Here is a 27967-nt window from a genome sequence, read left to right as displayed (position 1 = left end):
CGTGAAAGACAGTGTGGCTTGTGAGTTTATATCAGCCACACAAGCCACACATCAGCTGAGAGTCACGAGACCATCAGATGCCGTGGATCGGTCAGATAGGATTGTAATAGTTGAAAAACAGGAATGCACTTTGAGATATTGTGCTATTAGGAATGTGCTTGTAGTATTAATGGCGTGAGGATATTATACACTTGAGTATGGTCTTCAGTACTATATCTATATCATAAAATACACTTCATTGATCGTTGTCATCATCATGATAGGTATGGTTGAATGAATGGGTTGACAATTCAATATGACCCAATGCAGTCAAGTCTACCGTGTAAAGGTTTTACTTGCCTCCACGACTTCCTCTGGTAAATTCAGGTTTCAAAGACCAGACACCGCGTCCTGTGCGGTCTTTCTTCAACTCAGCCACGATTCTGAGCATTTCTTGGAACTCAGCGACGCGTTGGTCGTTTGGACAGTAATGATTGAAATGATCAATAATGGTTTGAGTAAGAACGGGACCACGACGCGAAAGCAAAAAATCACGTATCATGGGCATGAAATCTTTACCACGAGGCATTCGAGCAGATCCAGACTCGATGGAGTTACCACCGAAAGATGCCGTGGGGTTGAGATTCGCGAGCAGATTTGCAGACGAGGGACCAGCACCTGCTGGGCGTGCTGAGCTACCACTAGTAAAGTCGGATCGGCCTCCCATACCAAATTGACCAGTCCAGGTGGGAATACCGATTGGGGTGGACCGAGCTGTCTCTTCAGCTCTCCGAAGCTCCGCAGCTGCTTCTGCAGCCACCTTGCGAGCTTCCGCTTCGATGATTTTTGGATCAGAACGTATTACACGCTTGCCATTCACGATATTGTCATGCTCTACTGCAGCATGGACACCAGAGCGAGAGAAAATACCGTGCATGATACGGTCCTCGGCAGTCTTGACGTTCCCGTTCTCATCTGTATTGTCGTCCTTGGCCTTGAACTCTTCTATGTTTGCAACCCCCTGAACGGCACTAACATCATCTGGCTCGGGAGGTGGAGGTCCTTTGATACTCTTTTTCTTTTCTGAAGACGGTTCCAATTCCTGGTACGCCACTTCGGCATTTTTGAAAAGCTTCGTTGTTTCCAACTCTTTTTCGTTTTCGTCTCCCAACGTGAATAAGTCGTAAAGATCACTAAGCTGAAACCCCTCTCTCTGCTGAGGGTCTCGAGTGATTTTGTTGGTCAGGAATTGTTTGAAAATCTGTCGATGGTAGATCTTTTCCTCGATCGTACCTTTGGTCATGAGACGGAAGATAGTCACATCGCGCTTTTGGCCTAAACGCCAGGCACGCTCCCGGGCTTGCATGTCGGTGGATGGATTCCAGTCTGGGTCGTAGATGATAACACGATCAGCTCCTGTCAGATTCACACCAATACCGCCCACTCGAGTTGTGAGAAGGAAAATGTGGATTCCCGGATCTTTGTTGAATTCATCAACCATATTTTGGCGGTCTTTGATAGGTGTACTGCCATCCATTCGACGAAAATTATAACCGCCAAGATCTCGGAGAAACTTTTGAATGACGTCTAACATTTGACGGGTTTGTGCGAATAATAATGTTTTGTGTCCAGTATCCTTCCAAACCTCTAGGAGTCCTTTCAAGACTTGCATCTTGCCAGAAAGGTCTCCCTTGCCATAATCAATTTCATGAGATCGCAGCACATGGTCCACGAGATCGGGATGATTGCAGATTTTTCGAAGAATATCGATACCAAACAATGAATTTCTCTTGCCTCTAATGATAGACTGCATATCATCAGAGTCGAGAAATCTTTTGTAGATGGTACGCTGAGTCTCGGTCAGTTTGCAAAAGATGACCTGTTCAGTTTTCTGAGGCAAATCTGCTGTCACATCAGCCTTAAAGCGTTGTAGAAGATAAGGGCTGATGGCGTTTTTCAAAGTCTCCGCGCACTTGGCAGCAGTTTGCACTTGCAGGTTGGTCGCCGAAGCATATCCACCTTGTCGGATGGGAATTTCGAAGGAATTTTTGAAGCTGACAAGATTGCCAAGGCGCATCGGGAAAACAAAATCAAATAGGGACCACAGATCCACAAGGCTATTTTGCATGGGAGTTCCGGAGAGAATGATACGGTGGGGCGTGCGAAGCTCCTTGCAACTAAAGGTGATGCCAGCATCTGGATTCCGAATTTTGTGGCCTTCATCGAGAATAGCACAACTCCATTCAACGTCGACCAGAGCATCAGCATGTGATTGAAGGCCGGAGTATGTAGTGACCAAGACATGGCCTTCGGTATTCACGCGGTCAATAATCTTCTTCGCGGCCTTCTGGCCTACTGTCATTCGTCGACCGCTATAGGAACCCAAAATTTGAGACGTGAGGGCATCCTCACGGCTGCTCTCTTTTCCTAGATTGATCATGCCACTGCCTGAGGAGTGTAATATAGAGACTCGGAACGGCGGCCACCAACGATGAAACTCGTTGACCCATTGCTTCATAAGTGTCGCCGGGCAAACAACGATAGCAGGTTTTCTGAGCATATCACTGTGATGCAAAGACGCGAGATAGGCAATGGCCTGGATTGTCTTTCCGAGACCCATCTCGTCTCCAATGATGCCACCAACTGACTGTTGGTGCAGCTCCCATAGCCATTGAACACCGGTACGTTGATAAGAGAAGAGGAATCGACTGATGTCACCAGGAACACGAAGTCCATTTCCCAGCTCCATATCCGGTTCGGAAGGGTGAGGTTTCAGCCATTCACCACGATCCTCGTCCTCATCCATGCTCTCATCACCCTGGGTGCGTTTTCGAGCAGCACTTCGTCGAGATATCCAATCCCGAAGACGGTTCTGATAAAGTTTTTCATTGCCGTCGTCGACCCCGCTAAGATCTTCAAGCTCGGCCCCAGTCTTGCCCTTCTTGCGTTTTCTGCTCGATGAGACTTCAGGAAGTACGTCAGGCATGTACTCTTCGTCCTCATCCGATAGTACGCTCTCATTCTCCGAAGCGACATAACTCGCTGAGATATCGACGTCAGGTGAGCTCGAACGAGTCTTTAATGATTTCTTGGAAGGTCTTTTTACTAGCTTCCTACGTTTCCCAGTACTCTCACTGACCTGGTCGAATTCCATGTCTGGCTGATAAAGAAATCGATGTGCTTCTGGTTCATGCTGTGTTTTCTTTTCCTCCTCTTGTTCGTTGTGCTCGTTCTCAACATCCACAAGTGCAGTCTGGAGAGTCGAAGGCTGACCATCAGCACCGGTGGAATTCATGAGTTCAAATGGTGTGATTTTTCCAGTCCGAAGAAGATAGTCCCGCCTGCTCTCGTCTGGAAGCCTACCAGGGCCGTGGCTACCTATTTTTTGCTCCTTGGCCTTCCTTCGTCCGTCCATTCGATCTGTGATGTCTTTGACATCCCTGAGTAGATCTGTTCGTCGCAACTCATGTTTCTTCAACTCATTCTGGGCACGGTGCCGAGCGTTGGCATTTCCATACTGATCCAGGCGTTGGCGTGCTTGTCGAATCTGGGCGTCGACTTTTTCTTTCTCGGTTAAGACTTTCTCGAGCCTTTTCGCGTCATTTTCCTCGGCTTTTTCCGCTAAAACATTGTCCGCCTGTCGAGTAATGTCTCTTTCGAGGTCATCCTGGTTCCGAACATCTGCATTTAGCTCTAATAGACGACTCGCCTCAACAGTCGCCTCCACATCGTTTGCGCCTAGCGATGCCATATCTGATAGACAGATCTGAGAGACAAAACGTCTCAGGTATGCCTCACTTGGGCCTCAATCTAATCACCCCAAGTTGAAATCAAACATGACTCGGAAGACCGTCGAATAAGCGAGATGAAAGGTGATCAAGAGTAATTGCAGAACAGCAATCGCGGTACTGTAAGACTCGAGGCTCAAGTCGGAATTCAATGGCAGAATGACACATCCCCACCGGATCTCGGGCGTTTGATAATCCGGGCCCACCACTGCCTTTGACGTCATATCAGTAACTAGTTACACTGTACAGTACATACTGTATGTACATATAACTATTGACGATCAAACAGTATCTGAATTAGTGTAGATTCATTATTTAGAAAAAAAAAAGTATTTAAAATATTATACATTATCGAATCAGGAATTACTTAGACAATTCTTGCAGATACTATCTGCATAAATTGATGAAGGTAAGGTTCATACTATCGATATAGTAGGTACCCACCGACGTACAGGAGTAAGGGTACAACTGTACACATCGGTGGGACCTATGGGTATAGGAGGTACATTTTACCTACAATGTTAGGTAGTAATATACTGGGCATCCACTGGGCAGTACCTACTGGTATAGGTATACCATGGCGACAGGCCGCATTTTGGGAATATCTAGATACCGAACTATCTAGAGCCCTCTATACCAGACTGTCACACTGTCCTCCAGGACAGTCTGGGTAGTATTAGTAATTATCTTTAGTTTGTACCCAGTTGGAAAGGGCTGATCAGTGTGATACATTCAAGCAGGTTACGGTTACTGCATCGAGAGACAAAATATCAACCTAATAATTATATATACCTAGTAGGTATATATAATTATTAGGTTTCAATATACTTACCTACTGTAGTGGGGAGTATCGGCCTGTCTGCCAGTAGGAGGATTATGTAAGGGAATTGGCCTAATTTGGAGGGGGGGTTATATATATTCATTTAGATAGTATCTTTAGCATCACAGAGATCAATTACACGAGTTCCAGCCTATTCGAGAGAGTGCTAGTAGATAGCTCTTGTTGGGATGTTGTTTACCCTCATCCTTCTGCCCCATTCGACCTGCACGTACTGACCGTGCTGGCTCGAGCATCCTATCCCGTTTCACTATGTAGGTTAATAGGTATATATATTTTCAGATATTCGATCTTAGAGATTCTGGTTATGGAAATGGATGGTGTAGTGCAACCTTTACGACAGTGTATTGGAATACACTATTGTAGTATCGGTATTGGGCCACCATCTCAGTTCAACCACAGCCTGAGGTAGGACTTGAACGGATCTACATAACAGCCATGGATGGCTGTTGCTCTACAGGGGCGGGGAGGTCCTGAATATAGAATTTCCAATTGAATTTAACAAAACTCCTGTATCAATTCCGTGGGCTATCATAAATCATTGATAAAATAATGACAACGCAAAATCACTTCTTTCTTGGTGTCGGTGTCCACATATTTCCTGATGTCGTTGCTGACTTAGGATTCGAAGAAGATCGTGGTGTGGTACCACCGACCTGATGAAGCAATTTCTGCGCTGCAGGAGTCAGCATCCTGCGATGCGCGGGATTAAATCCTGCAGTCGGTGTCGATCCACGTAGTGTGAAATCTATTCGAGGACTACTGGCAAACCGAGGAGTATTCGTAACGGGCGTCTTGGTGGTCTTAGCAACTTTCTCAGCGCGCTTGTTCCGCGCAACGCGATCAACCAGCCGATGGTGAAGGGCCTCGCGTTTACGCGATTCGCCTATTTGAAAGGGATTTGGGTTTGAGTCTGCCTGCCCCAACAGGCTCCAATCCGTTTCGACTATGTCGTCAGTTGAGTCTTCGAGGCGTTCTGGCTCGTCCTCGTCCACAAATGCATAGCCGTTGACACGAGGCGTTTCGCTCCCTGCAATAGCAGAGCCCAGTTCCGATTCCCCCAAATGCGGGTTTCCAGCAATGGCATCTTTGATAGCTGACATGGAAGGGGACGGTGGAACGGTCCGGATGGCTTCTGCTGCTGCGGTCGCTTCAGGGTCCAGTAGCCGTGTATTTTGATACAACACCCGTTTGGGACCAGCCCTAGACGATAATTCTGCCCTCTGTTGCCTTGTTTCGTGAGTTTCTTCGACCGATGAAGGCAAAAACATAAGCGAATTATCTGGGCGGGCATTCCAGGCATCAGGCCTGGCGGGGCGTGCATCGAGGTCGGTTTTGATGGCTGGCGAGGGCTCCCCTGGCTGTTTGACAAGTTTTGTATTTGGATTCCCTCCTTGAGAAGTGATTCGTTTCACTTCTTGCTTGTGGTGTGCGATTTGCCGTGCTGATGGGATCTTATTATTGTTCCAGATCCAAGCATGTTTCTCTCGCCGTGCGGAGTTTTGCTTGTCCAGTACTTTATTAAACGACTCATTATCTTCACTTGTGTACTTAGATTGAAATGCCATAAGGCCCATATTTGTGACATCGGGAATATTGTGGTCGTTGTGTTCTGTTGGGGCATTGGCAACCGAGGCCACTGAAACAGGAGTATCGCCTTGCCATCCTCGAGGTGTTTCATTGGGCCTGCCTTGCGAAGAATACCGGGGAGTAGCAGTAGATGAGGAGGATCTGGCTATCGGCCGTGTGTTTGAACCGGGGGAGGGAGTTCGTATCGTATCAGCCAGCTTATGCTTCGCACTTGTAATCCAATCCTTGTCTTTCGATTCGAGGGCGTCCAGATACTCCTGCTTGGCATGTGTTTCCAACAGCCCTGGGAAAAAGTCCCGTGCGATTATATGTGACAGGGCATCCGTATAGACATCTTCATCCAAAGCTGTTGCAGGTCGTTTAATGCGTTTTGGAGGTGGAGGTGGCGGCATCAACTGGCCACTGGGCCGTTTTGTGAGTGCTTGTGATGCTTGCGATGTCATATCTGGTATCAAGGATACTTCACGTCTGTAAGTCGCTTATGAGGTGTCCATCCTATCGTTCCGCGTCGCCATCCGGGTGAGTAGATGAAAGAGAAAAAGAAAGTTGATGTCTCATCTTGGGCGGTGGATCTGATGGGGGAGACCGATCATGTGATCATCTTAATCTTGTATTTCAAGATAGACTTTGCTGCATCGCTGGCAATATTGATGATTCATGATCAGCGATAGCTTGATCAATTTTTGACTTCTTTGCTTGAATACGTTACTTGGAATTATCCAGAATATTGCAAGATGGTATTAAATCGAAGCTGCATTGGTCGAAGAGCAAAGGGTATACATGTAGGGTCACATGACCGATATCAACCGCCTTCGCCGCCAGCGAGAACATCTTCGGGGCAGTTTCACCTCCTTCACTTCTCGTCCACTACTCGCTTTTATATTCTCCGACACAAAAAAAAATTGACCCTTCATTATAAATTAACAGGCAGAATGGATGCTGGGCTAGTCGAGGGATCAACATCACAAGCCACGACGCCCACGACCAATCAGCCTAAAGTGCAACAGCCCAAACCACAAGCCTTTCCCAATCGTCCTGGTCCATCTGCAATACTAGTGTCTACTCGACAGAAGGGGAACCCTATACTCAACCACATCAAACATTTACCCTGGGAATATGCCGATATTCCCGCCGACTATGTTGTTGGCGTTACTACATGTGCTCTCTTCCTCTCATTGAAATACCATCGTTTACATCCCGAGTATATATACTCCCGAGTCAGACTACTTGCCGGAAAATACAACCTGCGGATTGTACTGGTGATGGTTGACATCCCCAATCATGAAGACGCATTGAAAGAACTCTCAAAGACATCCATCATCAACAACCTTACTCTCATCCTCTGCTGGTCTGCTCCTGAAGCGGCGCAATACCTTGAGCTTTTCAAATCGTCAGAATATGCTCAACCAACTGCTATTCGCTCTCAGCAAGCTCAAACCTACAAAGAGTCTCTCGAGGAATTTGTTACTCTCCCAAGAAGTATCAACAAGTCCGACGCGGCAAGCTTAATATCAACATTCGGGAGCCTTCAAAACGCCGTGAATGCGCAACCCGAGCAAATTAGCTCAGTGCCTGGTTGGGGTGAGAAAAAGGTCCAGCAATGGTGCGGTGCGGTCCGAGAAGACTTCCGCACTGGAAGTTCCAAGAAAACCACCCTGTCTCATATTCCGCCTTCGAGCAGGCCCAAATCCCCAGTAGCACCTCGTACCAGTGAACCTCATCAGACAATGGATGAAGACGAGAAAGTTTTGCGAGAGGTCATGGAAGAGAGTCGCCGAACAGCTGAGTTGGAATCACTAGCTTCAGCGCCCGCCCAAGAGCCTTCCAACCTACCCCAGCCAATCGAGGAGATGGGCGAAGGGATAATGGCCGCTCTAGCGAATCTACGAAGTGGTGGGGGATGAAGTTTCTTTATGAAACATGGCATGCTTTATCTGTTTTGCGCTGGAGAGAACCCCAATGGTGCTAATCCAAGCAGACTTAAACATATGAACACACGCACACGCACACCATCATGCAAGTGGCGACATGGGATCTCCTGCTCTCCTCATATCAAAGAACCTGACCCATGTGACTCGACCGGAACTATATCTACACATGCTTACTGTACGTGCTGAAGACGTCGGCCACTTGAGGGCAACCTCGTCTGCTCTCTCCAATTTACTTACCATGCCGACTTGCCCGGTCACCCTCTCATAAGAGCATCCTCTTGATCGAACTCCGTCATCAAAGAGCCAGCTCTGATCTTGCTCACTTCGTGGCATCTAATCACTCCACATAAGATCTTCATAAGATCTGCATCAACGATTAATATACAAAGGGTCCATTTTGGATCTTTGCCACGTCCTCCCTACTACTAGGATGAGTTACTAGTAATTAGTAGTAGTGCGAATATCAAACATACTAAATTCTTTGATCAGTTTCATGATATACTTTACTGGCAAGTTGCAGTATACTTATATTGTTTGTAGTTATACTATTGATTATTCGTATATAGTATACAGTCTTTGAATCTGCGTGTATTTGGCCGCAAACTCCGGCTAAATCCGATTTTGCCAAGAAATACCCCTTTTCTGCACCGCCAGTATCTCACCGCCCAAGACTCACCGCCCGCCACTTTGGCCTTTTTTCCAACTTTCGCGCTATCGAAACAGCGTCATACCCTGCTGGTGTGTGTGTGTGTGTTGCCCACTGTCGAGCTACTCTATGGATCCATCTTGAAACATTATTAGCCGCAGTCAACTAATTTTTGAAGTTGGAATCATACTTCCCAGCATTTTGTTTTCTATTCTTATCTTTTTCCGATTCCCCCCTCCCTCTGGACGTTTTGCGCAGGCGAGGAATGCTATTCCCATTCAGTGATAATATTGTAGCACTTCATCCTGACCTTCTTCCTGGGGGTCATCATGGAAAATGACAGTGATAGTCTGCGAGCTGAACTAGAGGAGATATATTGCCCTCCATTAGACTCTGCTCTCTTTGCTGCCATTATCTCTGATTTTAATCTTGCGAAGACGGAGGATGTTTCTGCGTTACGTGGGACTCTAGACTCTCTCAAGGAATGCGCTCAGCTCCAGGAAAATGAGATCTTCGACCCATCAGGAACAGCGAATGATGGATATGCCACGGAAGCCGAGATTAGAGGCATTCTATCCGAGGCCGGAACTTCGGGATGCAGTGGAGATTCACTGCAGACCCTGACCGATGTAACCAGTATGGGATCTTACCTATTATCTGGAGAAACGTCTGGGTGCAACGCTCAACCAACTGTGAACCCCAACATCGCATATAGTATCACCGCGGACGGTTCACTGGAACTTACTGGCGCCTCAGTGGATGACAAAGTCAATGTACTGACTGTGATGTTTCCCGGTGTCGCTCTTTTAGATGTCGAGCAGTCTTTGAAGAAGAGCGATGGAGATGTTGACAAGTCAATTGATTTGCTTTTGAATCTGTCTTTTTTCAATGAGACGGTAGCCACCAGCGATGACGGTTCTATTTCCGTGCCGAAAGGAATTGATGGATTCTCCGCAGGTAATGCAGACATCGGACGCTCCAAGGGTCGCAATAAGAAGCGTAATAAGAAGAACAGACTTCCGCTAGCAGCCTCTCCTAGATCCGAAGCTGAATCTGCACCAACGATAAATAAGTGGGAGACGGGCCAGGCTGATATAGATTTTATTTGCTCATGCATCCCCGATCTTACCAAAGGCAAGATCTCAGCTACCTACCGCAGCAAAGGCATGGATCTACGTGCGACTATCAAGGCCCTGGCTCTTGAGAATCAGATCGATAACTTTGAAATCAACCAGGATCCTGTTGTGACAGACCATGTGGCCGAACTTACAACTGTCTATCCTACTATTTCAAAGACTACACTTGTCGGTCTTCTTCGGCTCACGGGCAATAAAGTGACTCCTGCAAATGAATTGGCTGCAGTATTACTTCGCCAGCCCTCCCAGACGGAGATTAGTGAGCTGATAAAGTTCACACCTGCACCGCTGAATCTCGACGAAGATGAGGATGATAGCCTAAGGGTCTCCTATAGCCCTGGCGAAATCGTATATAATAATACCGAATTTGAAAACCTCCAAGCCACCGCCAATGCAAACTTCGCGGCCAGTGCAGCCGCACACATGCAAGCTGCACAAGCTGCGCGGCGCTCACGATCGAATCCTTTATATGGTGGGGCATCGGCGTACTATCGACAAGTGGGACAGCAGCACCGTGAGCGTGCAATGAATCAACTTGCTGCCGCATCCAACCAGCTTGTGGACAGACAATCATCAAATTGTGATTTGGACTTGCATGGTGTCACCGTTGAAAATGCAAAACGTATTGTCCGTGAACGCGTTGCCGCATGGTGGGACTCCATAGGGGATGCAAAATATGTCCGAGGAGGTGGTGTCGATATCCATGGTGGCTACAAAATAGTAACCGGAATTGGTCGTCATAGCCGGGATGGTACATCTAGACTGGGTCCTGCTGTGGGCAAGATGCTGATCAGCGAAGGATGGCGCGTGTGTATCACACCGGGGTCTTTAATAGTCCTCGGGGTCGCAAGACGATAATGCTGAACTTCACATTTCACAATCTTACATCATATCCTGCCAACAAGGTCGTCAAACGAACTCCAAATATATCAATCAATCCGCTTTTGTTCAGCTATCAATTTCCAAGGGCCGGAAAAATCCCTGAGAAAGTATTACTGCTAGCACGTACGAAGGCTAAAATCTAGCCCTGGAGTGTGTGTAGAAAGAACCTAAGGCTAAACAGGTTCTCACATTTGGTGGACTGTCCTTGATAATACTCCTGGGAGTATGAGAGGGATTCAATCTCAAGAAAAGCCAGCGTGACGCTAGTGACCAGACCCTCGCTTATACCAGAACAGCTAGTTTTTCCTCCGACGCCACGGGCTATGTTGCTATCACCGACGGAAGCGTTGAAGTGGAACAGGGATACCCGATCCGATTCACTGGGAATAATGCCGTGCTGAGTACAGAATGCGAGGGGAAATAATAACTCGTCTTTTGAGCCTCGGAATCCTTCAGCACGATCGAGTCTGCTCAGCAGATCGGTCAGTATAAGCTAATTCGGTTAATGAATGGAGAGATTTAGCTCAACGGGAATCGAAAGCCAAGTCGCCATGAAGACCTTTGGCTTATAGTTTGCGCCCTTCAAAGGAGATAGCACTGCAAATGAATGCACCTGTGGAGGAATTTGCACTAAAGCCAAATTTGACGTCTAATTGTACGTTGTGCAATATGCACCATCAGACATTTTCAGCATGTTATCTTGCGCTTCAGAATCTTGATTTATAGCTCACACTGGAACATGGATTCTAGAGCACATTTTATGTCGACCTAGGGCTAGATTTTACCAAGTATCTGTTTATAGCCGCTGTCATTCCCCATAGATCGGTCTTTGCTCTACGACTGCTCCACACGAGCATTATAAATCATTCGGACCATTATGACACTTCAGCACGCGATCCCTCCGTGATTGGAAGTATTCATTTTTTCGAGTTCAATCGGCGTATAAAAGGAAGGTATATTCAAAATTTCAGTGTCATTGCATTCTCCTATCGTTCAGAATTGTGAATTAGCCATCATCTGTGACATCTGAAGATTGCATTTTTTGAGAACTTCCCCTTTAGTTATCTTAGCATTTTGGCATGATCCATGAATGGCGAAAAGCTTTGATCCCCGTGGAGAACGCAGTTTCGTTGATCTTGATCATGTGCCGCTATGACGGCGAAAGCAAAGCTGAACTGTAACGCTCGAGGATGATCCAGTGGATGTGAATAGAAGGGCTGGTAGTTCTTGACCTCGAAACTGTTCATTCGAATAGATGGTAGAATCTCCAAAACTCAGCATGGTTGACTTAATTGTAATGCGACCACTAAAGCTCCAAAGCCTTCCACTTCATTTGAGGTGGTCTGATAGGCCCAGGACCTAATATTTCTTTCTTGGACACCAAACTCTTCCGTCAAGATCTGAACGATTGCGTCTCTATTTATTTTGAAGGGAGCGACAATTTCGGCCCGTTGTACGCAACCCACCTTTTTCTCCATGGTAAAATGGATGTTAACTGCAAAAATTCCGATCCCGTCTTTGAGTGGATCTAAATCTACAAATGCGCGGTGAAATCATGTTCCATGGTCGATTTGGCGGTAAACTCCTATAAAAAGGCTCCTTCTGATACAACTGTACATCTATAGATTTGGGCAGTACCCCATCTTGTTGGTGTACTCATAATCAGGCTGGATCCTTTTCGATTTTCCGGGATACTACTATAAAGTTGGTAACCGCAGAGCCGGGTGGCTGAGGCTCTACTCGCTGTAGAGGGCATGGTGGGAATCTGTCTCTTCGGTAGATTTATCCCTACCGCAGAAGTTACTGAAATTTGAGATTCCTTGACAATTTTCCCCAGTATTTTTTGGCGAGCTCTGGGTAATTAACTTCTGGCTGCGCTTGAAATAATGCTGGGATATATGTTCCATTCCACCGAGTTCGATGATTGTGAATTAGTGATTCACAATCATAAATGGCATTTGTCTATTACCAAGGCTCATGTTTTTCGAAATGACAATTCTGCCACTTTCGGACAGTCAAGGTGGCTAGGAAATACCCAGCCATGATCCTTGGTAAATGATTGCTTTTCATTGCAATCATACTAGGTTTTAGACATCCGCAGAACCCAGCAAACCCGTGACCTAACACAACCCCAGCCATTTGTGGTTTATCGGGAATCCACGATGGGAATTCAGTAAATCTCCATTTTGGTATCATTAGAACAAAGTGATGCGTTATGTGTACTTAAACAGCTTAAATCCAAGCGTAATTTTTTATTTTTTTAGATATTTTTGCAGAATACAGTCTGTATTCATCCATGTTGCTCACATGGTGTATCGACCGATACCAGTTTTGTGTATTGAAAATACTGTACGCCAGAAATATAACAATCTTGGAACTTCTCAAATTTGTCCTTCTCACCTTTCACTTTTATAGGGATACAGCATCCTTCAGACCTAGGCTCAACAGCCGTCGACATACAGTCGCGAGACGACCATCTCCCCCATAACAAATCTTTGTGAACCTCTTACCATTCTGCTGTACATGGAACCAACCGACATTCTCTTTTCTCCACCCGGAGAATGGCCGCATATTATCCAGGAAAATGAGGTATTGATCTCTCTCAATAGGACAGATAAAATCATCGAACTACTCCGCCACTTGCCATATCTAGACTCCAGACACAACCAGTAGTGTATCAGACCATGGAGATATGTATGTAATCGTTTGAACAAAGATTCTTGCAAATATTAGTCTGTTGTACCCGATGAATTTGGGTTTCTACTATGGGTGATTGATCTCACGAATTTGGGAAGATTTGGCAAATCGCTTATGTTTGATATATCAGACGGTACACAAATTTACTCCCCCCCTTGGTGGTAGGAAAGACTAGCTTTAGACCGAAGTTCCACCGAAATGAAATGATCGCATCATGTCGAAACAACCGGAAGTGGAAATTATACTCGTTTATAGCAATTTAGTCGCACCTATGAGATGCAAGCGGGTGGGCTTAGATTCTTCAAGCGGACTGATTCCCCACGGGGTACATCCCCACATCAAATTTTGGAGTGCGGGGAGTCTGAAAGGAGTAACCCTAAACGCAGATTTGATTGCACTTGCACTGCACGCAAGAAAAGGACAGTACCCGTCTATATGAATTCAAATTGTCGGCGCGATACGTCGAAGATATTCTACTTTTTTTTCAGGTTATCAGTCAATACTCACGCGTCATGAAGTTTTCCGTCGCGTTCGCCGCTGGCCTGTTGGCCGCCGCGATTCCCTTTGTCCAGGCAGGCAAGACCAGCAGATCAGACATGCTTCGTACAGTGGTGACGACAGACATGGAGCAGGATGACCTGGCATCTCTAGTTCGGTACCTTCTCTATACCAACGAACTTGATACCCAGGGCATCATCTACACCTCCAGTCGATGGCACTGGGCTGGTGACGGCAATGGAACAATGTTTTTCATGCCAGACCGCGAATACAATACGTCGCAATGGACCTGGCGCTGGACTGGTACTCGATTTATCGAAGATAAAGTTTTGAAGGCTTACGCCGAGGTTTACCCGAATCTCCACTGCCATGACCCGTTCTATCAGACACCAGAAGATCTATTGTCGAAGGTCAAGATCGGCAATATTGACTTCGAGGGCGAGATGTATCATGATACGGATGGAAGTAATCTTATCCGATCTTTGCTCTTGGATCATGACTCGCGGCCGCTCTATTTGCAGGCATGGGGTGGCATTAACACCATTGCTCGTGCTCTTAAATCCATTGAGGAGAAGTATTTGGGATCACAACAGTGGAGTCAAATTCAACGCAGTGTTTCGAAAAAAGCGGTCATCATGGCTAGCGGCTTTCAAGACAAGGTATATGACAATTACGTTTCTGTGAAGTGGCCACAGGTGCGGGTGGAGAACTTCGAGCCCGGGTATCAGACCTGGGGGTATAACTGTGATAAGGGCGATGGCAACGTTCGGGATCTGCCAGGCCAAAATCAATATTTCACGGGTGCCTGGATAAAGTCTAATATCCAGAAAGGACCTTATGGCAAACTTTACCGCTCCTGGCTTGACGGTCAGTCCATGCCAGGTGACAAGAATGACGTTTTTGGCAATCTCGCAAAAGCAAACTCATCAACCGCATTCTGCAAGCCCCTCGAAAAATACGCCTTTCTATCGGAGGGTGACAATGTTGTATTCAACCCACTGTTGAGAACCGGAATCCAGGACCCAGCAAACCCGCGCCTCGGTGGATGGGGTGGCAGGTCCATGAAAAATAACACCTCGCAGGATCTCTGGACCTCTGTTGGTAGTGAAAGGGGCAAGAATGGCTCTGAGATTGAGGACTACTCTACAGGTCGCTGGATTTCAGCTATTCAGAATGACTTTGCTGCTCGCATGCAGTGGACTCTCACCCCAGATTACGCCGAGGGAAACCATGCACCTTCAGTAAAAATCTTGAACAACACTGTCAGCACACACCCCGGATCGACAGTGACATTGGCCGCCGCAGTGAGTGATCCCGATTCCGACAATGTCACTACATCTTGGTGGCAGTTCTTTGAAGAAGGCACATACCCTGGCAATGTGGTTGTTACGGAGAAAAGCAACCACAGCGCAACAGTGAAAATCCCCAACGATGCGAAATCCGGCCAAGACGTGTCGATAATTCTAGAGGGTACTGATGACGGCCACCTGCCACTTACTCGGTATGACCGTGTATTTATTCAGATCGTATGATTAATATTACGTATACAGCTGCACCTGATAGTCTTCTTGTCTCGGATCCGGAGTTTCTCTCATTTTGGATATTCAAGACATAATCAACGTACAATATCTCTCTTCTACAATTTTTATATGAATTATCTCCCTTTATAGCAATATCTCTTTCCGAATCCTTCCTCGTCTCCTGTTATGGTTACGAAGTTCTACAAAGGGATGCGATATTGTGAAATGGAGCTAACCCCCAAAAAAGGAAATACTATGGATAGTAGTCTGTAACTCGACTGCTTGAATAAGGAATTACTAGTAATCGTGAATCACCATCGTCACGGTGAATTATTTCTCAGTTAGGTACTAACCACTCGTCAGGCGCTGAAAGAAGAAGATGCAGTAAGTTTGATGTTTTCTGTGTATGATTATACCAGAGACCTGTGACTAGGCAAGGATATCGGATGGAAGGAGCAACTGATTCTTGAAGAGCTTCCGAATCCTATGTGTGTGTGATCTTATATACATTAGAGTTCGAGCGGAGATCTATATGTAGGTGGCTAGACAGGGTTTAGGTTTCGGATCGATATCGAGTGCTTGGAGGGTTGTATACTTCGAATCCCGTGACATCTCTCTCCACGTGCTTTCCCACTGCCATATCTAAAACATTCCATGTCTATATATAATTGGTAATCAATTCATTTGGCCTCATTCAAAATAAATCTCATTATTTTTTATTTTGAATTCAATCCAATCAAGTACTACTGAGTATAACACCACTGTATTACTGCCAAACTTTTATATAATAATACAATTTTGCCAAGATCTAGCTTTGTCCCACCTTTTGGGCGGTTTCCCGCTCATGAGCTAGTTCATGCCATGAGCCGATTTTCAAAAATACCGCTCATAGCACCCGCTCATGAGCGGGGCCCAGGTCTCAAGAGTAACGACCTCTTTAGCGTCACGCGACTCGGGTGGTTAGGGTGAGTGCGCAATAGACAGGGTAAGAATGGAGTGATTTGGGGTGAGAATCATACTCTGTTGAACGACCACTGCACTGACCCCATTCAACTGAGTTTTCTTTAAACAATATTGGTGTAAAGTCGTTCCTTGAAACGATCGGTCACTTGGCATATGCACATAGCCTCTATACGTCTTTACGAATATAGTAAAGAGATGCAGATCTAATATGCACAACGATGCTTTCTTTAAATTGCATGATTTCGAAAGATCAAGTTCCTGTTATCACCCAAGACTCTTTTCACGCTGCAAATATTTTCATCGTTGAAAACAGAGAAGGAGAAGGTGAGCTGTGTAAGATGATAGCCACTCTCCACCGAATACAGCATATTGAAGATGTAGAGTTTAATCTCTAGGAAGCAATTTACCTTACCTGGTACCCAGTAGTTTGGTGACCATATGCGAAACCTATGTGTTATACGCTCTTTTTTCGATTGCTTTTTTTGGGGGGTGGGGTGTGCAAAAATTGATATATCTCTAGAAGTATGCTTGATGGGACATTATCTGGCATTTCGATAATTAAGTTGTCCGATATTACACCAATTGCGAAAGGGTCTGGTCGCCCCATGATACAACACGTAAACTAGACATGGGCTAGATGTACTTGAGCTAAAACACAGAACAATGAATATACAACTTGATATATGTCCTACGAATCGAGGTATTCCAATAAGCAAATGCAGAAACCCAGTACGATAAGATTCCCAACGATGCACACTAATCTGGCTTTGCAAATGAGATGATCCAAATGGCAGCCCTTCAAATCTTACATATCTTGCTTATCAAAGGAGGTTTATTAGAAGGACCGCCATCTTTCTCTGAGACCATTGACAAGTTCCATGAGAATTTAGAGAACTGTGATGGACTTGCCCCAAATGTGCGCAGCAACATTGAGGGCCTCTTGGCTGTTAGCAGTCTTTGTATGCTTCCACGGTCACCTCTTGCCCTGCTCTCAAGTCTATATGTCTCATTCGACCTGCATGCTGTGGCCCAACTGCTCCAAGTATTCATTCCCATCTCACTATTAGCTAGGACCATCCAGTAGGACTTTCAAGCAGACATAAATTCTACAAATTTCCGGATGCTCTGGATTTGTTCACATTCAAGACTTGATTTTCAATAGGCTTCATCCTTCCAACGCCTTGTACAAAAGTTGCGGAAATTCAGCGGCTACTCGTGCTCATTGAGTGCTTATCTGTCAGCTGCTAGTAGGCTCATTTCAAATTGAAGTTCATAAGAATGCACCAAGTTTAACGCCCGAAATCACTTGCAAGGTGGTCACTGATGAACTTGATGCCCTCTGCACGGTATATATCAGAATCCACGTATAGGAGATTTTTGTGATTGATATCAAAGAAAACAATCTCCGGCTGCTCAGCATCATATGCCGGCCAGTGTACGCGTGTTTCTAAGTAAACTGTCAGTCCATTTCGAACTTGTGATGATGTGGTTCCGCCGCGTTGTTTGAAAGAGTGATGGAATGGAACATACCTCCGCAATGATTTGGGTCCAAAGTGGTCACGAAGCTGATCCACATCCGTGACATGATGGTACCTAGACGTAGATAGCTGTGAGGCTTGCCTTGCGCTGATGTGCCATCGGTGGGCATCTTTCCCCCACCGTATTTGATGGCATCCACGTTATGAAAAACAAAAGGCATTTCTGAACCATGATCCGCTCCAGCGTAGGGATCATAGGAGCTAGAACTAGCCCCTGCTAGATCAAAGCTGTAGCTATACAGCGATACATTGTGGGCTGACCAGATTTGGCTGGTCAGCCTCCGTGGTGCATGAATGTTTACATCACCCTGGAATGCGGCCACTCGCTTGTATTGATCTCCGTATCCGGATGGAGGCCTCCCCACCATTATGCTGGGAATTCCGATCTCAGGGACATCTGGATACAAGGACTCCAAGATATCTGTGGTCGAACTGTTCAGTCCCCAGGCTTTGACGACCGTTCGGAATTCAGAATCCGTATTAATCCCCCGGATAGAAAAGGATGTTCCTTCGTCGAGATTGCCGCCAATTATATAGGGAACTTTCACAAATTTCCCCTTCCGAAGCTGAACCGTAGCACTTTCTTCAATGAAGTCGCCATCTATGACGGGAATGAACTGCGGTCCAGTAGTTCCTGATAAGGTGTGCGATGGTACGATAGAAGTATTACCAAACACATCTTGTAGTATATGAATTGGCACAGTTCGGAGACAAGCCAAAGTATCGGTTGCTGTACTGCATCCTGATGCTTTCACAATAGCATCGTAATAAGGTTGCCAATCAGCAGGCTCCTGATAACGTGAATAAACACTCGAGGCACCACTTTCACTGATTGCTGCGCGGAAAAGACCATCATCACGCCCTCCGTAAGCAACCAAGTGCGTACCAACACTGTTAGCGCCAGCACTTTCACCCCAAATCGTAACCTGGGAAGGATTACCCCCAAACGCAGCGATATCTGGGTCACGTTTAAAATCAAACTAAACGATTTAGAAAGTAAGTATACTTACTTTCTTGTATCCAGTGCAAAGCCAAGCGTTGGTCTCTAAAGCCGAGGTTTGCAGCCCCTGCTTCCTTTATCTCTTTGCTCCACATAAATCCCCAGCAATGAAGACGGTAATTTAGACTGACGGCGACAGTAGGCTTTCCCATCTGTACAGACTGATCTACAATAAAGGACAAGTTATACTGTGATTCTGCTGAAGAGCCGGATATAAAACCTCCACCATGTATCCAAACTGCAACACTAAAAGGTCAGGAGGCTACTTGCATACGGAGTGAGGTTATGTACTGACCAGCAACGGGGAGATTTTCATGAGGATTAACATTTGCTGGACGAACAACGTTCAGAGTCAGGCAGGCTTCAGAAGAGCCATCAATTTGGCTAGGCCCGACACAAACGGGTGAGTATTCGGTTGCATTTCTTGCTACCGTCCAAGAGGTATTCATTGACTGGGGTGTCTGCAAGCGAAGATCACCAACAGGCTGCTGCGCATATGGTATTCCGAGAAAGAAGTCTTGGTCAAAGTCCTCGCTATGAAGACCATAATAGGTGCCGTTGCGTACTGCCGCCGAAGGACGTGCAACTTTCCCGGGTTGCCCGCTTGTAGCAGTGCTTGCAAAATTTGCAAACGCAATAACAATTGTGGCGGGTAATAAAACATATGAGAGCGGAGACATCACGAAGCCTTTCGCAAGCATGCAAGCAATTGGGTAATAATTCAGCTTTGAGTTTTCTCTGTTCACTCTACCTTCTAGCCAATGCGTTTCGAACTAGATTGAAATTCAGGGAATGCTAACGCGGCCACTACATTATATAGTTTCATCTGTTGCGAGTGGAGCTACCAAAAGACCTGTTACAATTTGAAGCTCCTCCGTGCCTTGTTCCTGTCTCATAGTGTATATCTTTAGCCTATTGCCCAGGTGGAGTATGGGGAGGTATTTCAGACCGGAAAAGTCCTTAATTGGTTATACTCAGCGCAGGTCCACACAGCCCACAAGTTGAACTCCTGCAACCTGCCGCGTCAATAGAGCCTTCGATACGCTGCGAGAGTGGGCATTTCGCAAACTCATTTGGAATGCTTTAGTCTAACGTGTTATCAATATACTGGGAAATTAGTTCGTGTAGAGACTTTTGGTGGAGGGAAAAAAGTACCTGTGCGGAAATAGCGGAAATAGACCGCTTATTAGAGATCAACCACGGAATAACCTAGCTCGGCATGGACTATCGGCGTACGTTGGTAGTTTTGTTACCCAGATTCAAGCTCCACTGGAGACCGGCTTATTTCGTCATGGAGTGTGCCGTGGGCGCTGTGTTATTGCCCGTTTCGGAAACAAAGTCTCAAGCAAACAAATTAGGGTTATGTACTCCAGCGGGGACAAATTACTAGAAGGATCTTTGGTCTACGTGACATTTCTACCGAGGTAAACCTGCGAATGGCTGAATCCTTGGCGTCTTCTATATAGTAGTATTTCGTAGATCACGCAGAAGTATACTACGTTTCTTACGAATGGTCAAGCTCTATCGCTTACGGAATGCCTGTTACTCCTTCTGGATCTCACTTCCTGTTCGTCCTTTTTCCCCCTTGGAAATCCGAGTGGGCTACATGCCAGGTTATGATCGCACCCTTCAACTTCAATTCTACTAAAGAGGTTAATTCCAGTGAGACTGATTGTATTTCATCGTGTCTGATATTTACATCGGAAACTGCCATGGTGCAAATATAAACCGATCTAATTGAACAGGTAAACTAGTGCCAAGCTGTGTTGATGTTCATACAAGCCATTGCTGATATATTTGTATACCACCGCTATTCCAAAGCATATAGTCTCATGGCAGCGGATTTTGATTTTTGTTGCGCGAATCTAGATAATTTGGTATTGTGGTGGTGGTGTATCCGTTCTACCGCGGTAATATATTAGAATTTTCGGGCTTTGTTTTATCTGCATACAATATAAATTGCCGATAAAACAGTGATAGCTATACAATAACCACTATCTATATTTATCAGCCTGTTCCAGATCCGATTGTTTATATTTATCCGTCCAGATTGTACACAATTGAAAAATCCCCTATATATATTTATCCAGCGTCAGCAGTAGTTATAGAATATCGTATAGTATTATGTCCGCATCTGTACCGGCAGTCCCGATTCTATATCCGACAAAAAAATGAAAACCGCGAACTGTATACGATCCAATCCATTGAAAATAGATTGTTGAGTTTTTGTATCAATTTGTTACACCAGAGAATCCGGAATAATTAATACAGATACCCTATAATATATACCACAGCCGTTATTGGATACTGTAAAACCGGTTGGAAAATCTTCCAGATATTTTCTCCGCAGATTTCTAGTTTGATCAAAATTATCTGGTTTACAACTCTATACAAAATATTACAGCTGGATCCCGATTTATTGGTGTAATGGTTACTAAGTTGTCAGGCTAGAGACCTGTGACTAGGCAAGGGTGTCGGATGGTAGAAATCATGTAGGATGGATTGATACACGGACTGATTCTTGAAGAAACTCAAGAATCCCCAATGTGTGTGTGATCTTATATACAGTAGGGTTCGGGTGGGTCTCTATATGCAGGTGATCCGAAAGGATTTAGGCTTCGGATCAATATCGAGTGCTTGGGGTGTTGTATACTTCAATCCCCGTGACAATTGGAGACCTGCTGTCGGGTAGCCGGACGCTCTAATCGTCCATGGACCGACAGCAATATAATCGAATTTGAAGATATATAATTATACAAGAATGAAAAATATACGAATATCCCGGCTAGTCTATTGACTATTGGAAATTCTCTATCCCCGACCAGTGATAATATAATCAGACGATTTACACAGAAGCAGTATTAGTATTCTACACGGATATTTGTCCAGTGGATCCAGTATTTGGTGTATTTGTTTGTAATCCGGGACACGAATGGATCCGTCCAGCGGTGGATAGATTTATATACGTACGGTATAACTGTCCATATAAATATCTCCGCTGAAGATTATATGGAATGGAAATCGGGCGACGAGTTGTTGCACAAACAGATATATTTCACCATAGACGATTTCCGGGGATTTGTATACAGATTGGTCTATCAGATATATACGCGGATTATCTGGTGTCTGCTATTCTGTGGAATGTATTTACAATAATACTACACAGAATACTGCCGGATGGAGTTTTTACAGAATTTACGTATGTCGTAGCCCGTTGCCGGCGGAATATAGTTGATCGACCAGAAATCTATATTGCGGCGGCGGTTCATCCAACCCGACAGCCAGATATTCCGGATAGCAGGTATTGACCGGTATTTCCGGACGGTAAGCCAGTAGACCTAGCAACGGGCATACCCGCGGGTACGAGGGGGTACACCCGCACCGCGATGCGGGTTCTGGGAGGGGGGTATCCGTGGTGACATCTTGACTTCTTATAGATTCCTCCAGGACTGGTTCCTGTATGATAATTCTACTTCTTGAGATTTGCATAAGTCGGATATTCGGCACTTCGCATATAGATTACCTGGCACCTATGACAGATGCGAATGAAATTGACCAAAAATTACAAAACATCCTGAAACCGGCAGCTTAAAGAAGAGCTCTGAATCCCGAATCGCGGCTCCGATCCAATCCCAAAAAGTCAGCAACAACACCGAGATGATCAATACCCCAGAATCCCTCCGTCTTGCCCTCGGAATTGGTACACTGGAACCACGGAAGACCAAACGCGCCCTCCTTGAAAGACTTATCCGTATTGGAAGTTAAGAGAGCTTTCACCTCTGACTGAGACATCTAGAACCAAAAAAGGGCAAATGAGTCACCACGTAATAGAAAAACTAGAGGCGAGAATATCAACTTACCGCAGACAGAGTTTCCTGCACTGCTTGCTTGCCCAAAACAAACTCAAGTACAGGAGCAAATCCCTCAACATCTTGGGCACGTGCCTCAACGGGTACACCGCGGGTAAACCCGCGGTGCCCGTAAGGTGGGTCAGATTTGCCGCGTAATTTCGCGCGTTATTATGACAACCTCCAAGCCTCAAAACATTAGATTGTATATAGCAATGCATATATCAATGTATATATCAACCATTCATGGTTTGCGTCCAAACATGGAGCAGTTTATCTACAGCCACCACCCACTGGGAGTGGCTCTCGACTCCACCTCAAAGAAAGGTTTCTTTTGTTTTATGTAAGGTGTTTTATAAAAGGTTTCATGTAAATGCGGGGTTCCAAGACAAAACAGTTGGAACTCTTTGAAGTCACGAGTATTCATAACTGTCAGCCTGCCAGTTATCATAGTATGAGGGATACAAGTTGTATAACTAAATTTCTCATTTAATTCAAAACGAAAATGTTTCTTTTCTGCCTAGAATCAGCTATACAACTTATCGACGAACTCGATCTGTTTGGCCGCCAATTGTATTGTCTACCAGGATTAGTAGTAATCTATCAGATGCGTGAGATTTCGGACTCCGACCTGGCCCCACTCCAAATAGGTTCAGGTATGCTGGATAAGAAATCCATTCCAAAGGCCAAAAGCTAGTGAAAGTTCACTTTATTCTACCGCGAGAAAACCATAGCCAGAAGTATCTATTTCTCGGTCTTCCAGCAAGGAAAGATGACGGCCTGCACAGGAGCGGCTGATGCTATGTTTGGCCCCAGAGTCAACATCGCCTGTCGCGCCTTTGACTTCACACGGCGATCCCTTTTACATTGGGCTTCAGCTTCACTCTGCTTTCGATGGTAATCGAATCCACAGGGAAAAGGTCTAGTCTCGTGGCGACTACAGAAAAGCCTGCTACACCAGAGCCCTTCGGTGGCTTCTGGAAGCGTGCTAGTTTTGCATGGCTCGCTGGAACATTTCGCCAGGGTTACGTGAAAATCTTGTCGGTCCACGATCTTCCAGACCTGGACCCCCAGCTGAACAGTCAGATTGTGGCGGAGAAGCTGCACCGCAGCTGGGCTCAAGTCGGTAGGTAGAACCCTGTATAATCTGATAATAGAGAGTTGTTGACTGATTAGAACTACTGGACTCACCAGATAACAAGTCAGCTAAATATGCGCTACTCCAGTCCTGTATTAGAGCGTATATCTCCCCTTTCCTCCGAGATATCCTGCCGCGTCTGTTTGTTTCAGAATTCACGTTCTGCCAGCCATTCCTCATTAACGCGACTGTGTCGTGGGTTGGAAATCCGGACGCATTACTAGTTTCCGGAAAGGCACTAATCGGGGTCTATGCTTTGGTCTATGTGGGAGTAGCCGTATATTGAGCTTGTGCCTTTTTTTTCTTTTTTCTTTTTTATATTTTTGCAATTTTGCACTCACAAGGGACTGACGGCTTTCTTGGATAAATAGATATCCACAGCTCTTTACGGCTACTACACTTTCCGAATAACTATCCGTCTTCGAGGAGGCTTGATATCTCTCATTCACTGGCAAACGGCGCACGCCCGAGAAGTGGATATAGGTAACTTACAGCAATCACCTTGATGGGCACCGATATCGAATGTATCGCGAACGGGTTCCGGGAGATTCACAAGCTATGGGCATGCCCGCTAGACATAGGAATTGCGGTTTACTTGTTGAAGCGACAGATAGACATGGCCTGTCTCGTTCCAACAGTGATCGCCATTGGTATTCCTTGTTCAGTCCACTTTATACAAGAGAAGTTGGCGACTGACTGGACTAGCTTTTATATCAGCCACATTCAAACTATCCGCAGCCAGCAACAAGTTTCAGCGACACTAAATCGAAAGGGCCGAGGAACGGCTGCGATTGACTTCCTATACGCTGGAAAATATCAAAGCTAGCAAGATACTGGGCTTATCGGAGAAGATCTTTTCTGTCATCCAGACATTGCAGCATACTGAAATTGCTACCTCTACCATATTTCGCAAGCTGCTTGTCGGGACTATTATACTGTGTTTGTGTTCCAATTTAGATTTCAGAGGAATTCAGCTAATCAAATATGGTTTTCATGAGTAGCTAACTCACCCGCTGACCTATCACCTATAGCGACTTTCGTGGTATATATCATAATCGCCCTGGTCCGACACGACAATTCAATACTGGCCACGCAAACCTTTACCTCCCTTTCATTAATATCACTAGTGACAACACCGATATTGACCTTTATCCAGGCATTGCTGGCAGTGATCCAATACTTAGATTGCCTAAACAGAATTCAAGAATATGCCAGCGTACCGGGCCTATATGATGATGAGAATATCCACAAAGAAACTATCAAAGGAAAATATGACGATTCGGTCATTCTCCAGGCCATACCAAAATCAGTCACCGAAGAAAAAGAGCTGGTGAAATTCTCCAACTATAGCGTCGGGTGGAAGCAGGATGCACCGCCAGTTTTGCGGGAGATACAGCTGAATATCCCACACGGAGCTATCACCATGATTGTCGGACCTATTGACAGTGGCAAATCTACACTACTCAAGAGCATCCTTGGAGAGACACTTAGTATGGGGGGGAGCAGTGAGCCGAAATCTTTCTCTCACTGCCTACTGCTCTCAAACACCATGGCTGCAGAGCGAGACTATCCGCCAGAACATCATTGGTGTGTCCGTGATAGATATGGACTGGTATACCACGGTAGTATCTGCCTGTGGATTTGAAAAAGATCTGGCTCAACTTCCTCGCGGAGACCAGACGCCCGTTGGTAACAACGGTTTAACGCTCAGCGGCGGGCAGAAGCAGCGCATTGTAAGTGAACTTTGTATATTCTGCAACAGGTCGTTGACGACCTTCAGACTAATACCAGCACTAGGCATTAGCTCGAGCCCTATACTCCAGATGCAAAATAGTTTTGCTGGACAATGTCTTCAGCAGCATTGACGCAGCTGCTACGGAGGCCATCACTCGCAATGTATTCGGTAAAAGGGGTCTCTTTCGTCAACTCCAGACAACGGTAGTACTTGCTATATATTCTAGTAAGAGATCTCTCAAAAAGTTTTCTGTACTGTTTTTAAGTGATATTGTATAGCTTTCCTCCTCCAGTATGCGGACAATATAGTTGTTCTAGCTCACGGGTATATTGTTGATACCGGTAGCTTGGAAACTCTTCAAGTTAGCAACACTTATATCCAGGGCGTAAAAATTGCATCACCAACTCCCTCTATCACAATAGATTCCAATAAAATGCCATTTACTCCTTATGTCTCTGATACTCAGACTTGGAACAATGAATTGGAGACTGAACTGCTCGATCATGAATCATTGACCGATCACATCCGCCAGAATGGAGATTTCTCTGTTTATGCTTACTATGCATCAGCTTCTGGACGTATATCGCTTCTTATTTCCTTTGGCTTGACCATATGCTGATCTTTCTGTCGCGAGTTCCCAAGTCAGTCCTGGTCCCCCTTTGTGATGAATCATGGTCATTAATATAGTTCGCAGTGATCTGGCTGGATTGGTGGACAGCGGCCAATGCGAAAAGCCCCAACTCCGGGATTGGGATGTATCTTGGGATCTATGTAATGCTGGGCATAGTTGAACTAATCTTTATGATTGCTGCTTGTTGGTGCGCTATACATCATATGGATGCCTCTGATGGTAAATTAATCAGAGCTATATACAGACTTATATTTGTCCATATTGTGTCTGAATCGGCACTCCGGCTTCATAATGACCTGGCAAATAGTACCAAGCGGTAAGTTGTTTCAGATAAGGAAGAGCATTTTTATTGTTAACTTTGATCTACTAGGGCCCCGTTCCAATTCTTCCACAGAGTGGACATTGGCAGCATAACCAACCGGTAGGTATCTTCTTGTGTGGTTCCTCTTCGTGATCATAAGCTTATCCTTATCATATCTACGGCCCTCAGATTCACCCAGGATATGGATCTCATCAATATGAGACTTCCACTGGAAGCTCTAAACTTTCTAGCCGGTGAGTTCCATGCCAATGTAGACTGTCAACATATCTAATCCGTATCCAGCTGGTTCTACCTGAATTGTCAAGGTCATAATACTAGCTCCATTCGCCAAGTACCTGGGTATTGCAATCCCCTTCATGGGGATCTTCGTATACGTGGCACAGAAGTTCTATCTGAGAACCTCGCGCCAGATGCGACGCCTGGACATCGAAGCAAAGGCGCCGCTTTACACTCACTTCCTCGAGCTTGTCAGCGGTGCGGCAACAGTCCGCGCATTTCGGTGGCACGAAGCATTCAATGCAAAACTGTTTTTTATGCTTAATATCTCCCAGCGACCTGTTTACATTCTGTATTGCATCCAGCAATGTCTAGGTTTCTTCCTGGACTTGCTTGTTGCGGTATTGGCAGTCATTCTTATGGCGACAGTCATTTTTTTACACCACAACACTGAGTGACGGTAAAAACTCACGTGACACCAGGGTATACGATACGGTATACCAACGAGTAGATGGAAGGGTCCGGTCTGGTATACCACCAGGCATACCCTTCAATATACCACACCATGGAGGACTGGACATATAAGGATAGTTTTACACACATGTATTTAGTTCTTCGCGATCAATCCAGCATTGTTACTTGAGTACATCTTTGCTTCTACACAGTATAACTACAACTACACTCTGCAAGTAGGGGAGCTCTTAGGACTGACCTACTTGGCGCGCATCAACTGGCACGCCTACAAGACTTGCTCTACAGACCCGAGCCCGTGTAAGGCTTAGGGCAGCGACGGTACGGTTGCGAGACGGTAGACTTGAGGTACGTATTAGGACCACGGAGGATCAGCTTACAGTGACCAGTTTGCACCGCCTAACAATAGTCAGAGCAAGATAAATTAGATCTCTATTGCAGCATTGGTATATATTTTTATATATATTTTAATTTTTATTTTGATTGGACTGATATTGATTCTGCGACTATTCAGCGGTATTGGGGATATATATTTGCCTGCAGCAATTCTGGAAAGATTATCAAATGCAATATCCAATTTTGTCAGCTATTGTACAAGAT

The 27967-nt window shown here is 45.5% G+C and overlaps 8 protein-coding genes across 8 annotated transcripts; 4 read left to right on the top strand and 4 right to left on the bottom strand.

The window, feature by feature from the left end:
- Positions 1-331: 331 nt before the first annotated feature.
- On the bottom strand, positions 332-3730 carry N7469_008443 (DNA-dependent ATPase RAD26; the record flags this gene model as incomplete). The annotated part of the gene is made up of 1 exon (XM_056647361.1): positions 332-3730. The coding sequence occupies one exon, from the start codon at positions 3728-3730 to the stop codon at positions 332-334; it is 3399 nt and encodes a 1132-aa protein (XP_056497126.1).
- A 1441-nt stretch (positions 3731-5171) lies between these two features.
- On the bottom strand, positions 5172-6638 carry N7469_008442 (splicing factor ESS-2 family protein; the record flags this gene model as incomplete). The annotated part of the gene is made up of 1 exon (XM_056647360.1): positions 5172-6638. The coding sequence occupies one exon, from the start codon at positions 6636-6638 to the stop codon at positions 5172-5174; it is 1467 nt and encodes a 488-aa protein (XP_056497125.1).
- Positions 6639-7127: 489 nt separating this feature from the next.
- On the top strand, positions 7128-8099 carry N7469_008441 (DNA repair protein RAD10; the record flags this gene model as incomplete). Its single annotated transcript, XM_056647359.1, has 1 exon — positions 7128-8099. One exon carries the CDS (start codon positions 7128-7130, stop codon positions 8097-8099), a length of 972 nt encoding a protein of 323 aa, XP_056497124.1.
- A 1002-nt stretch (positions 8100-9101) lies between these two features.
- On the top strand, positions 9102-10766 carry N7469_008440 (uncharacterized protein; the record flags this gene model as incomplete). Its single annotated transcript, XM_056647358.1, has 1 exon — positions 9102-10766. The coding sequence occupies one exon, from the start codon at positions 9102-9104 to the stop codon at positions 10764-10766; it is 1665 nt and encodes a 554-aa protein (XP_056497123.1).
- Positions 10767-13999: 3233 nt separating this feature from the next.
- Positions 14000-15517, top strand: N7469_008439 (DUF1593 domain-containing protein; the record flags this gene model as incomplete). Its single annotated transcript, XM_056647357.1, has 1 exon — positions 14000-15517. The coding sequence occupies one exon, from the start codon at positions 14000-14002 to the stop codon at positions 15515-15517; it is 1518 nt and encodes a 505-aa protein (XP_056497122.1).
- Positions 15518-17757: 2240 nt separating this feature from the next.
- N7469_008438 (uncharacterized protein) lies at positions 17758-19686 on the bottom strand (the record flags this gene model as incomplete). The annotated part of the gene is made up of 4 exons (XM_056647356.1): positions 17758-17915; positions 17999-18964; positions 19017-19244; positions 19302-19686. 4 exons carry the CDS (start codon positions 19684-19686, stop codon positions 17758-17760), a joined length of 1737 nt encoding a protein of 578 aa, XP_056497121.1.
- Positions 19687-22594: 2908 nt separating this feature from the next.
- Positions 22595-22798, bottom strand: N7469_008437 (uncharacterized protein; the record flags this gene model as incomplete). Its single annotated transcript, XM_056647355.1, has 1 exon — positions 22595-22798. One exon carries the CDS (start codon positions 22796-22798, stop codon positions 22595-22597), a length of 204 nt encoding a protein of 67 aa, XP_056497120.1.
- Positions 22799-23748: 950 nt separating this feature from the next.
- On the top strand, positions 23749-27354 carry N7469_008436 (ABC transporter integral membrane type 1; the record flags this gene model as incomplete). The annotated part of the gene is made up of 9 exons (XM_056647354.1): positions 23749-23980; positions 25024-25437; positions 25499-25725; positions 25790-25952; positions 26006-26305; positions 26422-26674; positions 26729-26779; positions 26849-26913; positions 26999-27354. 9 exons carry the CDS (start codon positions 23749-23751, stop codon positions 27352-27354), a joined length of 2061 nt encoding a protein of 686 aa, XP_056497119.1.
- Between the last annotated feature and the right edge of the window lie 613 nt (positions 27355-27967).

Source organism: Penicillium citrinum, assembly GCF_028827155.1.
Source record: "Penicillium citrinum strain IBT 23319 chromosome Unknown utg000008l:1.0-2707905.0:1.0-2709502.0, whole genome shotgun sequence".
NCBI classification, from domain to species: domain Eukaryota; kingdom Fungi; phylum Ascomycota; class Eurotiomycetes; order Eurotiales; family Aspergillaceae; genus Penicillium; species Penicillium citrinum.
This window is presented reverse-complemented; position numbering and strand designations above follow the sequence as displayed.